A 16,828-nucleotide genomic window follows, 5' to 3' on the forward strand; every position below is an offset into this window, starting at 1 on the left:
ATAATTAATATATAATATACTTTATACTCATATAATATATTACTATAATTATGTAATGCATTATATAAATATATATAATAATTATTTAATTAAATAAACAAATTCATTCTAAATTTTTTTTGGATAATTTCATAAACCAAATCGCGGTCACTTTCTGTAAAGTATCACTTTCCTATAAAAGACTAGCTCTTTAGGGCTTTCCTCCATTATAAGAACAGAGTACCTATTTTTTCGTAAATAAATTTATTTATCGAATAAAATAAAAATAAACTCGTTTTCCAATAAAACTTCAGCTCTTTATGGCTTTTCTCTATTATAAGAACAGAGTACTCATTTTTTCATAAATAAATTTATTTATCGGATAAAATAAAAATAAACCAGTTCTCCAATAAAACACCAGCTCTTTATGGTTTTTCTCCATAAATTATCCATTTTCCCATTTTTCCATAAGCTAATTTAGGGGAGGTTTCTGAAATTATCCCTTATAATATATATGTGTATATAATATTAATAAATTATATAATTATATTTATATTTATTATTATGAATATAAGGTTATATAATGATTAAATTTAATATCTAATATATATTATAATTATATAAAATATTAGTATAAGTAATATTTATATGTATTATATAATTATAATTATATATTTATAATTGGAAGAGGGGGTTTACTCTCGGAGAAATTTGCAGTAGGAGCTTAGTCAGAGGAAGTTGTTGAAGTGAAAGAAAAAGGGAAAGAGAAGACAACGTCGTTTTCCACCTGATTTTGCTTCGGATAGCCACATTTACTTAACGGTCACGTGATTTTCACGTGACCGGTTCCGTTAAAGGTTGGCTAAATTGCCGTTTGAGGATGACATTTGGTCAAAAATTGTTAATTCAGACACCAAATGTGTCATGCCCGAAAGATGAGGGATGACACGTGTCTTGTGCCCAAAGTTTGGGGATGAAAACCGGTATTTTCCCTAAAAATATACAAATGATAATTGGATGGCTAAAATTATTATAGATTGTTAAAATTTGAGGGTCAAAACTCAAATGAACTTTTTACCCAAAAAAATAACAAGACTAAAATTTTAAAAAAGTTTTTTTAAAAAAAAATAGAGGTGCGCGCGCCATTTTTTTTTTGCCTGTGCTCTCAAATTTCTAAACAGCAAAACAACTAACAAGCTCCTCCTCATCTCAAGCCGCACAAACAACAGACTCCATTCAAATCCATCTCTCTCTCGTCAGAATTCGATCCCGCAGAAACCGTAGGAGCGGGGACTTTGAGCTCCTCTCTTTTCCTTCTGAAATTTCAAAAATCTTCCCTAATTTCAGCTATTTTTTGCATTTGTTTAATTTGCCTCACGTACCTGCGTAGCCAACTTAGATATCTGGTTCCGATTGAATGTGATAGAATTCTGTGAATTTGATGTGCTGACTGGAATGTGATAAAATTCTGCGTTGAATTTTTTTTTTTAAGAATCTCGATGCCCAAATTATGTTTGCAGAAAGTCCTGGCTCAAATTATGTTGGCCAATTTGTAGCATTCTTAACCTCCCCTCCCCCTCTCCCACACCCAAAAAAAACAAAGATTTATATGTGAACTCTCTATCTTTCTGACTAGTTTCTCTCATTAATTTCTTGTTTAAAACTTTATTTTGGTAAGGGTTAATAGCTCATCAAGAGTAAATTGGTAGGGGTTAGGTGGGGGGAGAAAAGGAGGGGAGGGGGTGGCAGCGGGAGGGAGTAGAGGGCAGTGGTGGGCCTGGGTGGGGAAGAGTGAGAAGAGAAGGGGGCAGCGGTGGAAGTTGGTGAGGTTTCTACAGTGTTAGTTTTTTTTTTTTTTTTTCCAAGAAACACCACGAGCAACACCCAATTCAAACGGACCTTTAATCATATTTTCTATTAAGTAGATGTTTGCTTTCTTTATTCCTTTATCTTGATTGGCTGTTAAGAACACTGCTGCATCATATACTTGCATCAATTGTGGACGAAGGACTTCAGTTCCATATCGTGCACAAGGCTTTCTCCTTTTTTTCTGTGTAAAAAAAAGCATTAATGTAAAGTTTAAATTGTAGTCACCTTAGCTAGCAAGTAGGTCTGCAGGGTAGAATTGTACGTGTTCAAATTCCATTGTCTGTACACTTGTCCCGTGTTGATGTGGTGAACTAATTTAGATTCCTAAATTAAGATATTAGCAAGGTCATATGTTTTGCTCATAAGAGTTTAGATGGACTTAGCAGCATCAATTAAGTGAATTTACAGAAATCATAGTCTTATAGAGAGTGGAAATTTTGGGTGGAATGTAGTGAGGATGTAAATCTTTGTCTTGCTTTCCTTTTCCCCAAGTCCAGTCTCCTATTTCCTATGATCAAAACACTTAAATTATATGAAGTTTCTCCTCAATAATCCTTTCCTTTGTTTCTCAATATATTTCTTTGACTTGTATCATCCTTTATACTTCCTTTTTGAACTAATATATAGGTCTAGTTATCTCTTATAGCGATACCAGTCCTCTGATACCAGATTTTGGATCCAGTGAGTACAAGTTTTTCGATGGGACTTAGCTAACTATATTTTGGATGTCTTTGTTCTTTGTTCTATTCTAATTGCATGCTGCTATTTATCGGCATTGACTAATGCAGAAATGCAGATTTATTTATAGAGAGTTGCCATCCCAAGTAGCTCAATCGTGGAGGATGGAGATGGGTGGAATACTTAAAGGCAATCCAGTTCCAGTTTAATAGATGCAATGCTTTTAGGCCTACTTGAGCTATGCGAGATGTAAATGGATAAGGTATGGACACAGAGCATAGCAAACCATTGGTTATTTATGTTGCTGGAGTTGAACAATCATGTTTATACAGCTAGAATAAAATACCATTAAATTAAGGACATCCACTTTCTTCTTTTTATTTTTTATTTCTATTTTTTTTCCTCTTTGATATTTAATGAAATACAGATAAGCTCATACTTCTTTGATGCACAATTCTGGTATGATGCAACTCAACTGGACAGCAGGAAAGACCTGGAGTTTGCAGCATTACAATTTACGTAAGAAAAACCATCTTTTTGACAGAAATGCTTCGGAAATTTAGTATAATAGTAGTACAATCCATTTTTACTTCAGTATCACACACAGGGAGATAGGGAGAACCCTCATTATTCTCTCTCTACATTGAGTTCAAGCATCACCACTCATAGCTAATGACATAATTACCGGCACACGCTCATGAACTATATTTATTGATAGTTGAACAGATGATAGATTTCACATCTTCTGAGCCTTCTCTTCTACAGCTCCAGCACCAAGTCTGCAGTTTAATCAATACAACAGTTAGATTGATGTTTCATACCAAGATAAATACGTATTTTTTTTTAACTTACAGTCAGCATCAGTTTTGATCCAGTGCTCCCTATTAACCATTACACGGCCGCTGTCTGCCCGTTTAAAAGATAGCACAGATTTGGAGATTTCCTTCTTTAAATCGGACTTGTTATGAGACCTTTTTTTCCCGGTGTCTTCCGCATAATGATTGTTGGACTTGCTGGAGTTTTTCTTGCTTTTGTCTTCATCTGCTTGAATGAACTGCTTCTTGGTTGTGAATCCTTCTGGATGAACTTTTCGGTGGAAGATTTTCATGACCTGCATGGACCATGCAGAGATATTATTAACTCATAATGTTCACAGTCCTCTTACAGTTACCACAACAAAAGAGTGAACTAGTTGTAGTTTCGTTTCTGTAAGGTAAGTTATAAAATGGCCAATTTTCTGTTGGAAATTCATCTGAAATCTTCTTCTAGGGATTCTTAAATTTGTGGTGTCTTAGATCCTACCTCTCAAAGTACACAACATGGTGATTCCACCTTCATAGGACTTTTATACACTTATTATATATTGACCTGTTTGAGGTAGTGCATATTGCTGCCTAAATGTTGACCAAGAGTCTTTCATCATTTAGATCACCATGATTAATTCCATTTGCCTCAGATAATATAGACTCTGACATATTAAATAGATCCGGTCATTGGTGATGTCAAGTTATTCTGCATGTTCAGGAGGCATTTAAGTTTTTGCATGACTTAGGTCATAGAGATAATTGTGGGCCATAGAGGTAAGACTATTTTTGCGAACAATCCTTTCAAATGGAAGAAAGAAGTAAAATCTATGAAGGCAATTATGAACCCAAAAGAGCAAGAGCAGGTTTGGCCCCATTTAGCTCAGCTTGTTATGGAGATATAAGACAGGAAAAAAGCCATCTTTAGGGTTGCACTGACCTTAGCAACCTTGCTATAGGAACAATTTACAAGTTCAATTAATGTGGGAAATGATTAGAGCACTTAGTATATGATACCAACCTTAGGGAGTTTCCTCTTGATAGCTTCAGATTCAGTTGCTTTTTCTGCGGAAGCAGTTGTACAACTACTTGCCGTTGACTGAAGCTTCTTCAGAATCTTCTTCATGAAGTGTGAAGCATGCCTTTTCTTAGGTTGATAGTCTGTGCAATCATACTTATTTGTAGACTTCTCACAACTGGTGTCAGTTCTCCTGAAGAGCTCCTCAAGTGATGTCTTTTCTTTCTTTGGCACTGCAGCCATTTCGGGCAATTCAATGGAAGAACCAAAGAGATATGTTTGCAGTGGACAAGTTGTTGAATCTGCCAAGTCTTCTGCATCTGTCTCATCATGCTGCTTGTTGCTAAAGGTAATGATGCTTGCTTGACTGCTTCTTGCTGATGATTCATCAGCAACTTCTTTGGCTTCGGCTTCAAGGAACTTTGCTAGCTCATTGTTTATTAGCTTGAGTTCATCTTCGGTTATCTTTACTTCTTTGTCGGTCATGTTTTCAAAAGGCTTTGGAAATGTCGGTGTTGGGGGCTCTGTGTTTAGTGATTCTAAACCTAGAGTACCAATCGCAAGAAAACCATGGAATAGCTCATCGGATGAGTCTTCTTGGAAGGACTCTTCAATTCCGTTTCCCTTGATTTCATTTGAGAACCTTCCACATATCCTGCTTGGCTGTCCTGACTGTGCAAAGCTATAGGTGGGCTCTGCATGGTAAAGCTTCTCATCAAATGGCTTCCTTGCCGAGTAGCAGTTAGGAGGATTTCCTGAAACAATAAATTTGAAGGTTTCAAAAGAAAGGACTAAGAAGAATTGTTAGGACTTTTCTGTGGTTCTATATCATTTTGTTTTCTATTACATGTTGGATTTTTAGAGTCAACTCTCTGGCTTACGTTCCAGACAAGATAAAAGCACTAGGGAAGGGGGTAGCCCCTTATAAGTGATCTATAAGGTTCTTATGACTTACCTGCAGTTAGTATTGGAATTTTAGTCTTTCTGTAGAAGTTTACTAGCTGATAAAAAAAAATCCTCCAAGGGAGATGTTAGCTGCCAAAATAATGTGATTGAACAGTTTTTTATCCTTGATCTAGGTTGTATAAATTCTTTCAGTCCTGGTGATCTGAGAACTATGAAAAGGAAGAAAAGAAATTCAGGAAATGCAGATGAAACTTGTGATTGATTTGGAGCTATATTGCCATAGAATGGAACATGAGTCAATTACCAGTTGTAAAATTCATCATTGGGTCTGCTCTGTTTTGGTTTAGTTTTCGGTGCATCCATCCTAGTAACTGTAAAAACATATAGTCAGAAATCTTTTGCGCATACATTGGAAATCTAAAGGAATGTGTGCTAACCTTCATTGTCAATCTTCTTTAGAAGGGTTGCTGCAAGCTGACTGATGTTGGAAAGGAGCTGAATGGAGGAAATGGAAGTAAAAAGGGGAATAAGTCCTTGAAAAAGGAAGAATTGATTTATCTTGTAACCATGATTGCTTGTGCCTGAAAATCTAGGTTTTCCTAGAAGAGTCTTGGTAGATAATACTGTATAGAGGAGAACATCGAGAAAAGTACAAAACCTGTTGGCCTTCCTTGTCAAAATTGTACTATGTGGCCAAGTTGAGTTGCTGCAGACCCATGTGTTGGTGATGCTAAACTGGGATGAATTGGTAAGAAGGAGCTTGGAATGATTTAAAGTTAGTAAATATAAACTACTATGTTCTTATCTTGTACACCGTGCCTCTGATAAGTTGGCACTTGCACTCAAGAAACTTTTGCCACTTGGAACCAATTAATGTGATGTCATAAACAGATGTAATTGTGCAATATTTTGTGTGTGAGCATACACTCTGCATGTAGTAATGATCAGTACTGAGCACCAGCATGATTGGTAGGGCATAGACAGAGTAATTGGCTAGTTTATAGATTTTCTTTGAGCGGCAAGTTTATAGTTATACAGGGGTTAAAAAGATTATTGAATCTTGAAAGATATTTTATACAGTAGGACCACAATCTGGGAGTTTAAAATCTGATCTGACTGGCCGACTATCAGGTGAATCATTTTTGTGTGGTTTTATCTAGAGATCCTGATATTATAATTTCTGAAACAATTTCTAATTGGTGTTTAAGTTCAGAAATCAGTTTCTTAGCCAAAATTTGATAACAAATCTCAACAGGTGTAATTACATGTTTGAAGTATTAATAAGAGAAACTCTGGTCTATTATGCTAATTACTTTACGGATTGCACTGCAGGATTAGTTTTATTCCAAGACTTCTTCCTTCCCTGCACTACATCTTGGTTGATGAACGAAGAGTCTCATGCTGTAGCTTTTCTGCTGATTATGGTTTTGATTCATAACTAAAAGAATTCATGGTTTAAGACAAAAAGTGCTGAAGCAGCTGAGCAAAAGTTGTTGCAATGACAGGAATGTAGCTTTTGACCAGAAGTAAGCAAAAAAAAAAAAAAAAAGTTTTTTTTTTGGGCTGCAAGTAAGCAATATTTAGTGTCATACTGAATAAGTTTATTGCCTCTTATATGGCTGTGACACTCACGCAGGATGATGAAGATGCCTAAAACTGATAGGATTCGAGTGATCAGCTATAGGGAAACTGGAAAGTGTTGCTGAACTCAGCATGGATATCTTGATGCAATGTGCTTGAAGCTTTGTGTACTGCAACAGCCAAAAAGAATGTAGAGAGAAGATCCATAAGAGAGTAACACTAAAGATCCATAAGAGTAGATCAAGTGGTCATTAGCCCCTGGAAAAGAAAAACGCGAGCGGCCCGGGTTTTGATGGTCATGATTCCCTTAAGAATGTAGGGGTTCTGGTTTTTGTGGAAAACCACGAATGTTGTGCTCTAGATGCAACGGCATAAACCATGCCATCCAAAGATCCTCTTACATGTTGGATGATTGTTGGTCACGTAAAGAACAAGTTTGCAAAATTCATCTGTAGATATGGAGTATATGCAGTTTGCAGATGCAAAATATTTGAAATCAAGGGACAATTCATTGAGAAAACTCTTCATGGTATTTATGAACTTCATCTTTAAGTTACGGTTTACCGTATCTGAAAATTGTTCCATAGTTTATTATTTGTATATTTAATTATACTTCTATATTGTACACAAACACCATAATACACACGTTGTTTGTGTCTATTTTATATTCCTCTTATGTTATGGTCTGAATAGAGATTTATGCTGTGCACCAACGTGGTTTTTTCCACTTTCAGTACTTCGGTTGCCGACCTGTCGAGGGAGGACGGATGCATTATTATCTTAAACAGCTATCCTTGGAGTTTCTGGTTGCAATTTGCAAGCACGATAATCTCACGGAGTGACTCCTATCAAATCATTTTTTAAACAGGTTTGGTATTTTATGCTTAACCAAATGTATTGGAGTTGAATTATTAAGCACAAAGTTCAACGTTTATGGAACTAGGGATAATATTCTTCTGTCATATCTTGTACTAATGCGTTGGTGTTTAATGCCAAAAGGCTTGACAACTGACATTAATGATGTGGAGGAGGGAACAGAACATTTCATGACTAGTGGCTGCAGATTGAGAAAGATGCCTTTCTCATCTTTTTCAGTACACATCGTCTGCGTTCTCCTCCTCCTTGACAGAAACCATTGTTGCTTCCACTTAATTAGAATGAGCAATAGTGGCATGATTAGGGAAAAATCATCTTTGATAATATGCTCTTTCTTGAAACGACCAGACACTGGAAACAGCCCCTGGTGTAGGTATGCTGCTAGTGGAGAGTAGTTTTCCACACGCATTTCTGGTGTCATAATGAGTTAACTACCTAATCCTATTGCATGAGAGTCAAGAGATAAAAAAAAGTTGGGCAAATTCTCAAATGCCAAAAAGGGCTTTTTTTTTGGCATTGTCAAGTAGTATCCAAAAGCCGAGAGGCAAGTGCCTAAAAGTATAATTTCAGTATTCTCTGAACCAAATGTCGGTATATCCTCCTGATGGTATGTCAGAAAGGTAAGGTGTTCTTGTGAAGTGAATGTGCTCGTGGGTTCATTATTTCACCAAATGCATATTTCTTTTTTCAACCTAAAATACTAGAAAACGATGCATTTGGTGAATCAGCAAAGTTCGGGCAGAGCAATGTGGAGGGGAGTCCTCGTGCTGTTGCTTGTGCATGGGAAAGGGATGTGGAGGGATCCACAACTCCGGATCCTCATTTTTAGCTAGCAACCAAGCCGCTAGAGAACACGCCCCTTACCTTTTTTGGCGGACAAAAGGGGTGTCGTTGCGAATCAAAACAAACACAAAACTTCTGCAAAACTTCAGCAAGAGCCAAGAGGAGTTGATCAGATTTCTCGGTTGTGGAGTCAGTTCGAGTCCTAACCAGGGACAGATTATGACCAGCTTGTATCACTTTTTTAAAAAAAAAAAAAAAAAAAACTTTTATTGGGGAATCAATGTAAAGGCTGCCTGATTGAGCACATTTTGGGTATATTTCATTTGTCCCTCAAAAAACCAATCAAGCTATTGGATACTTGATCGAATTTAGTAACTTTTCAAGTTTGCCACGAGTTTGGTTCGATTATCATAAAATTTGAAATTTATATGTAAGATGTTTAAGTTACTAGAGTTTATTTTATCTTGGGTTAAGGGAGGGATAAATTGAGTGATATAGATAGAGGAAGTGTAAATGAGAGGTCAGAGTTCAAAACTTCCTACTCATACTAAAAAAAAAAGTATTTGTTTTATCTTTAGTTTGATATAACCTAATTTAAGAACAAGTCGAACTTCAACGTATTTTTAAACTTAATAGAAATAACAAATAAGTTTGAGCACCTAAATGTTTGATTTAATTAGGCTTGCTTACATCCGTAATTTCATTTTTCACTTTCTAGGGATAAACACGAAATAAAAATACTTTAGATTTTCACTCTGAGCAATGTCCACTCATCAACGTGTGGGGTTTTTGTGTCCTTCACCCTCTGTTGAGTTGTTCTAAAATATAAATAATCGGAATTTGTGAGCATGCTAACACCATTAGCTTAAACACACATTAGTTCTATATTTTTAGAAAATACCTCCTTAGATAGTTTTTGATAAGTATTATTAAAAATGAAAAATTTGATCCAAAACCTTTAAAAGTCTATTAAGATTTCTTTGACCACAAAAATTAGTATTTTCTTAAAGTGATCAAAGAATAGCTCTTAGAATCCTTCTAGCTGCTTAGTTCAAGGACCTACTCCTCAACCTAGCAGTTGGGAATGAAAATAGTAGGGGTTATGAAACGAATCGAATCCTGGACCTAGGAGTGAGTGAAAAGGGTATGAGAACGGTTGGGAGGGTAAAAAAAAAAGTAATAATAAAGAAGAAAAGGAATTAATACTTTCTTAGTCCAAAATCTGTTGTCTTACTTATTTTGTTAGTGATTTAAGGAAAAATGTTCTAAGAAAAGAGTTTAAACACACCCTTCGATCATAAATTTTCAATATTCTTGCACCAATAACTTTTACCATTAACATTAGCAATTATACAAGGTTTTCTTTTAGAAACAAACTGTATAAATGTAATGCGAAGCAGTATAAATTCAGTAGTCTACATTAATTATAAAAAATAAAAAAAAAGAGGGAGAACCATGAAAGGTACTGTTACCATTCTTTCACAATTTGCAACACCCCTGCTTTGATGGGATGTACTTGATCGAGGGCCACAAACGTGTCAGATCCGAGTGGGACTTCATAGTCCCAGGCCCAAATCCAGACTAGTGACAGCAGTTCTAGATTCGGATCCGTTTACTTGACGGCTCTAAATGTAATAGTTCCGGATGAATCGGATACATCCAAACCAAAAATTGGCCATGTTTGGATTGCCATTTTCTGTCGAAAAATTGTGTCATTTTTCGTGATCACATTTTTCTATTATCTTTTTTCCTCATATACATCAAATCGTTATAGTAATTTTTTCATGAAAAATCATGAAAAATACAATCCAAACAGGACCACCAAAGGTTTTCCCGACTATGAAATCTCACATTTGACCTCAAGTTTGGCCCTTCGAGTTGATGACCCAATATAATGTTGAGTTTCGTGCTAGGAATGACAATGAAGGCAGCGCCAGTGGGGGAAATTACGGGCTAAGCATAGTTGTCAAAATCGCGATCCGGATCGTAGGATCGTACGATCCTACGATCCGGATAACCAAAATCGATCCGGATCGTATGCAGAGTCGCAAATCATATTAATTTTTGCAGGATCGCATAGAATCGTAGCAGGATCGTGTAGGATCGTAGGATCGTAGGATCGGTAGGATCGTACGATCCTACAATTTTTTGATAAATTTGTGAAATACGAAGCTCCATTTTGCAAATAAATGAAAATATTTATTGTATATTTATAATTTATCAAAGAATTGTAACCTTTAATTGCAATTAAGAGCTTTTGGTAGGATCTTACGATACTACGATCCGATCCTACGATCCGATCCTGTGAAACTAAAATCGATCCTACGTAGGATCCCGATTTTACAAACCTTGGGGCTAAGTGCTAGGGGATTTTTCTCTCCCTGTTTTAGATGGGGAGAGGATAGGAGAGGATACGTGAACTTTGCCCTGTTGACTACCTATAATTAACGCACGTGCACACACATAATGTGAAATAAATTCTGCACTATTAATGTATATAAATAATGTTTGTTTGGATTGTGTTTTATTTCTCCAATTTAATCTGCTTACATCATCATTACAATTTCCAATACACCTTTTTATCTTCCCAATTACCTTTTTATCTCACACACATCACATCACAAAAAGTACTACAGTAAAAATATTCCAAATAAAACACAATCCAAACAACAAAAAGTACTACAGTAAAAATATTCCAAATAAAACACAATCCAAACAAACCAAATTGTGTGACATGAATTGCATGATATTTTGTTATGATAAAATATGATGCAATTTTTGTTATGAATTTATTATTGTGAAATGATTATTTCGTTATGTTAGTTTGCTTAATTTTTTTCATATACTGCATGATTTTTATAAAGACTTAATAACAATTAGTTTAGATTCTTAGTGTTATCAAATAAGGAGAAATGAATTCAAAAGATCAAGGTGTTTTCCAAATTTTATTTCAAGTTCAAGTTTTTTCTAAAAATTCAAAAGGATGATTAGTAAAACTATTATTAATTTTGTATTTATGGAAAAAATTAGATCAATTAGAAAAGAGTTAATCACACTTTATCCCCTTGGACTTTAGGGGTAGTCACACTTTACTACCGTTAACTTTATATATACACTTTACCTCCCATGAAGACTAGACAAAATTAGAAATGCATGAAAAAGTAAGTCCACTTTCTTTATCACCCTATTGGTTATGAGATCATTTATAAATTATTATTATTTTCCTTTTATTGTTAAAAAATTTATATCTTCTCTATGCCATCTACTATACCAAAATATAAAATTGATAAAAGCTTAAAAAGTTTACATTTATCTTATTATCCTTAACATTTTTCTATTAGATTAATACTCACTTTTATGTATACTTTCTTCGATTTATTAGACTTTATTCAAACAATAAGGATAAATAACAGACTAATAACAATAAATTGAGTTAGTAAAATTTTGAAAAAAATAAGATAATAGTAAATTTTTCATTCTTTAAAAAATAGTAGTTTACTACTAGTCTATATACATTGTTAAAATAATAATAATATTATTTTATCTTTGTCAAATTAGTCAAATAGTAAATGCTTAACCAAAATTGTTAAAAGAAAGGCTAATATGCCTTTAAATCATGAGAAGGAACATAATAGATTAAATCAAAGTTCACTTTTGTTTTGGGGTGGAAAAAGCAATAATTGTAAGGGACAAATTCAGAAACCTCTCCTGTAATTTTTGACTATTTCATTTAGCTGCCTCAAAGTTTTAAAATCACACTTACCTCCCTTGATTTGATACTTTTGTTAATCAAACCTTGAAATAGGGTCAAAATTTAATGAATATACTTAAATGCCTTTATATTATAAAGTTTAATTCATTCTTCTAAACAATTGCAAAGTACTTTGGCACAATTACAAAAGGAATTAGTGTCAAGATTTTTATATCAATATTTGTTGTTTGATAATCAACTATAACAACAACTTTAGTATTATAATAGACTACTTTTTATAGCGCTTTATGAAGGATATATATATTTTTTAAGATGGAGAAGAAAGGATATCTTGATTTTTTAAACGTTTATGCACTAGTTCAACGGTGAAACTATCATAGTTTGATGGCAATTTTAGACCATTTGTTTTTAGGTTGTTGTTGATTTATTCTTGATTGTGATACTAAAAAAAAGAGTTACAAAAAAATGGATGATATTAAAAATTAGGAAGAATTACAGTTTTGGTTCCCACTCTATATCCCATGCATATAACTAGTCTCCAATCTATTTCACAAATAAATTTGGTCCCCAATCTATCCAATTTTGCATGAAAGTGGACAATTGATGGATTTTCTTCAATTTTTTCTAGAACCAGGCCACGTGAGATCACATGTTGACACTTAAAACAGCTATTTCATTTTTTTTTTAATGTGGAATGATATGAACTCAAATCTCCAAATTCCCGCTCTTGAAGAAATGAATTGCACAGGCAACGAAAGAATTTATCTTGAACAAGTTATGGACAAAATTGGATGGATTCTAATCCAATCAAGGACCACTTGAGATAAGGGATACTCAAGTTTAGAGCTCTTGCACAAGAAACTCGCGCAACACAAAGTGTTTGCTGGAATTTTCTTAATTCATTTTTCTCTACTGAAAACGTTCGGAACAAGGCTTATTTATAGCCTTTACAAAGATTCAAAAACCTAATCCGACTAGAACTTACCTAAGTAATCCTACTCGGCTAGAACTAGAAATTAACTCGACTTATACTAACTAAAATCAGCTCAACTATGGTCCACATGACCTTTGGCTGCTTATTCCCTAACTAACCCAATTAGCTCCAGTTAAATAACTAACAATTGCTGGAATTAATGAAAGAAACGATAACATGAATGATAACTATCATAAAAGACTAAAAACTAAGGAAAAACTAAACTAAGGAAGGACCCAGATTTGTTGAGATTTACGAGCTTCAATGAATCAACCGAACATATGACTTGAACATAAATAATTGAATCTTATGTTCGTATCATGGAAACTCTTAAAAACTTTTTTGCAGCTTTCTTTTTTCCTTTTTTCTTTAACAAAAAGACTAAAATAGAGTTAGGCAGTGGAAACCTATCGAAAACTTGTAGAAAACTGAAAAAACACATTTTTTCTTACATTTCTCTCTGCAACAACAAGAACGGGAAACCCTAAGGGCCAAAATTTAGTGGATACAAAGTACAAATTGGTGGAAAAGTCTTGTACAATTCTGTGAGATTGGACTTATTCGTGGGTCTACAAAGAAGAAATGGCAGCGAAGCCAAAGGAATTGAATGGGCTGCCACCACTAAGCTATGGTATGCGAATTTGACGTCATTTAGTGTTATCTAAGCTTAATTCTTGCTTATATTATTAGAATATAGTGAAAAAGACAAAGAATGTGTTAGAAATTGGATTACTAACTAATCTCAAAAAAGCCCTAAAATTAAACTTGCTAATTGTGATGTGGTCTTGTGTGTGTCTGTGTTGTGGGTTACATGTAGGCCTTTATTTGGTTAACTAGGATTTATTTAAGTGCATTTGTGGTCCTTCTTTGACCTTTATATTCATTTATTTAATTGTTGGTTTGCTAATTGACTGCAATTATCTATGTGTTATCTAATTTGTGTCTACGTTGTTTGTTTGTTGTGTTTGTTTATTTTTATGAAAATTTAGACAGTGATAGCACAGAAGAGACTATGAAGTGTTACATATGGCAAAAAAGTAAAACTAATCCTGATGCTCATAATGAGAGAGGAGAATTAAGGGTATTTGATCAGAAATGACAAGCATTAGTCTCTTTGAGATAGATAGAATGTTAGAAAGTCAAGTTCAGTCTATTGGTGACAAAAACTACTATATTTTGATAGAGGAATATGGATTTTGTTTGTTAAAGCATGATAGAGAACTGCATGCCTATTATGCTGATTACTTTGACTATAATAGGGTGGTTGATTTGTACAAAGATGTTTCCTTTAGTGAACTTCTAGGATCATAGTAGGGTTTGACATTGATGATGAGGACTTTGTGTTCGAAGATGAAGAGGATGAATCTGACGATAAATATAAGGCTAGTTCAGGGTCTGATTCTGGAGAGTTAGCAAAAAATATTATTAGTTGATATTTAATCAGAATATAGGTTAGGGACAACGTTGACAGTTCTTTGGATTTTCTGATGAAATATAGAGAGAAATGAATAAGAAGGAAAAAGCGAAAAAATTATAAAATCCTTTGTATAAGCATGGCAAACATGGGGGTTTTATCAGAATGTTAAAGTTGGTATTGTCATTTTAAATTGGGTAAGAGAGACAGGTGTAATTTTTGAAATTTCAAAGGTGCCAAGTGAAATTATCAAAAATCTCAGGAGAGGTTTTTGAAATTATCCCTAATAGTAAATAACAATGATTTCGCAACAAAAGGGCAATGTTGTCGTAACACTCCCTTTTTTCCTAATGGATTTAAGATTTTCAAGGTTAAGTAGTCTTCGCAGGGAGAGAAATATATATTTCTAAAGTTGAGTGTTGTGACTACTCCCAAAGCTTAAGGGGACTAAAAATGATAATGGCAGACACAGTGAACCGGGGAAGGGACGGGGTGGGAGGAACAGCCGAACAGGGTCAGGGGCGTGGGAAATTTCTGTGAGGCGAGATGGGAAGGAGGAGGCAGATGAGAGTTTCCCGCCCCAAAACCCAACCTATTACCATCCCTATTTCATACCAATTTCGTATACTAATAGGTTCTCATCCAAAGTGGAATTTAGCCTAATAAAAAATGTCCCTTTCCCATTTCACCTCTAACGTCAGAATCTGCCTTGAACAAAATATATTTGTTTTGAAAATGATATATCAGTCAATTTGAAAATATACCGTTTTCAAAATAAATATATTTTGTTCACCAGTCAAGTGAAAAATACACATGTAACTAAAACAAATCAAACTCTAACAAGTATTAAAATTTTCCAAACATCTTAATCACAAGCAATTATTTTGTGGAAAGGTACTAAGTAAATAGATGATGACAACAATAATTAACACATTCGACTTTTGGGTAAATTATAAAAACTCCCCTAATGTTTAATCAATTTTGCACTCACCCCCTAATGTTAGTTTTTCTCACTTTACTTCCTAAATTGTTAGTCAATTCTAACATTGCGTAACGAAAATATCAAAAAGATATTGATGCCCCCAAGTGTTAATTACAATAAATCCCCTTAAGGTATAACAATTTTGCACTTTACCATCTAATATCTTTTTTCTCTTAATTTGTCTATTTGTCCTGAAAATTATTAGTCAACTCTAATATTTTATACCACTCAGGATGAACAATGTTTAAAAAAATTAATATTTTAACATAATAATGAAAATTATTATGTATTTATAGATATAGGTCATCTTAAATTTTATCCCCACAATTATATTTTTTTTAGATAAAGGAAATATCTCGCTCATCTCACATGATAAGGGAAAAAATACTAGTGCAAAACTAAACTATGAAAATATTATTAAAAGTTTATAGATGAGTTTGTTTTGATTGGAGATTATTTGAATTTTTTTTATAGAATAATAGCACATTTTGTAATTTGATAGTTGTGAGATAAAAAAGTGGTTAAAAAAATAAAAAGTTGATTGAAATTAATTAAAAAATTTTTAGAAAAATTTAGCAATCCAAATAAATTTTACTGGCATCTAAGCATGGTATATTAAAAGAACAAGCCTAGAATATATTTTTCTTTTTTTAGTATTACCAACAAAAAAAAATGTATACTTCCATATAAAGAGAACATCTAGATACCAAAAGAAAAACTTAACCACATATACATTCTCAAAGAGAAACTGATATATTGGTATTAAAGGTCTTGGGTTCAAATTCCTCTACCCCTTCCCCTACTGGAAAAAAATTTAAAAAAATGGACAATATCTCGGGCTTTTTTAGACTTTCAAAAATATTTTCACATTTTAATTTTTAATAACAGTTTTTGTTTATTTTTCCTATTATTAAGTCAAATTAGCAAGATACCCTCCTCAATCTTAAAAAAAGTGCAATGATAGAATGAAATTTAACTAGTACCATATATATACAAATATTATTTTTTTGTTATTATGTTAGGAATATTGATATTTTAGATATTATTTGTGCTGGATGTTAGTTAACTAACAGTTTAAGGGATAAAGTGAAAAAAATAACGTTATGAGACAAAGTGCAAAAAAAGTGGCTATACCTTAGGGGGAGTTTTTGTGATACCCTACACTTTAATTGGGCTAATACAATAGCCTTCATTGGTCCACTTTCATTGACAATCTTACTCGCCAAGATATCTTCAAGATTCAAGATACGTGTT

The 16,828-nt window shown here is 33.8% G+C and overlaps 1 protein-coding gene and 1 long non-coding RNA gene across 3 annotated transcripts; one reads left to right on the forward strand and one right to left on the reverse strand.

Moving 5' to 3' along the window:
* Positions 1-1,128: 1,128 nt before the first annotated feature.
* LOC113700388 (uncharacterized) lies at positions 1,129-7,933 on the forward strand. Of its 2 annotated transcripts, none has more exons than XR_011818667.1 (5): positions 1,129-2,788; positions 2,954-3,045; positions 6,586-6,779; positions 6,890-7,363; positions 7,569-7,933. It is a non-coding gene; the product is annotated as an uncharacterized lncRNA (long non-coding RNA). The 2 variants fall into 2 exon arrangements; XR_011818668.1 differs by having other exon boundaries at positions 3,010-3,045.
* On the reverse strand, positions 3,286-6,217 carry LOC113700387 (protein LAZY 1-like). Its single transcript, XM_072059122.1, has 5 exons — positions 6,179-6,217; positions 5,691-5,748; positions 4,351-5,102; positions 3,379-3,637; positions 3,286-3,305 (listed from the first exon to the last, which is right to left on the reverse strand). Exons 1-5 carry the CDS (start codon positions 6,215-6,217, stop codon positions 3,286-3,288), a joined length of 1,128 nt encoding a protein of 375 aa, XP_071915223.1.
* Positions 7,934-16,828: the final 8,895 nt, after the last annotated feature.

This window comes from Coffea arabica, chromosome 7e (genome assembly GCF_036785885.1).
Source record: "Coffea arabica cultivar ET-39 chromosome 7e, Coffea Arabica ET-39 HiFi, whole genome shotgun sequence".
Lineage (NCBI taxonomy): Eukaryota > Viridiplantae > Streptophyta > Magnoliopsida > Gentianales > Rubiaceae > Coffea > Coffea arabica.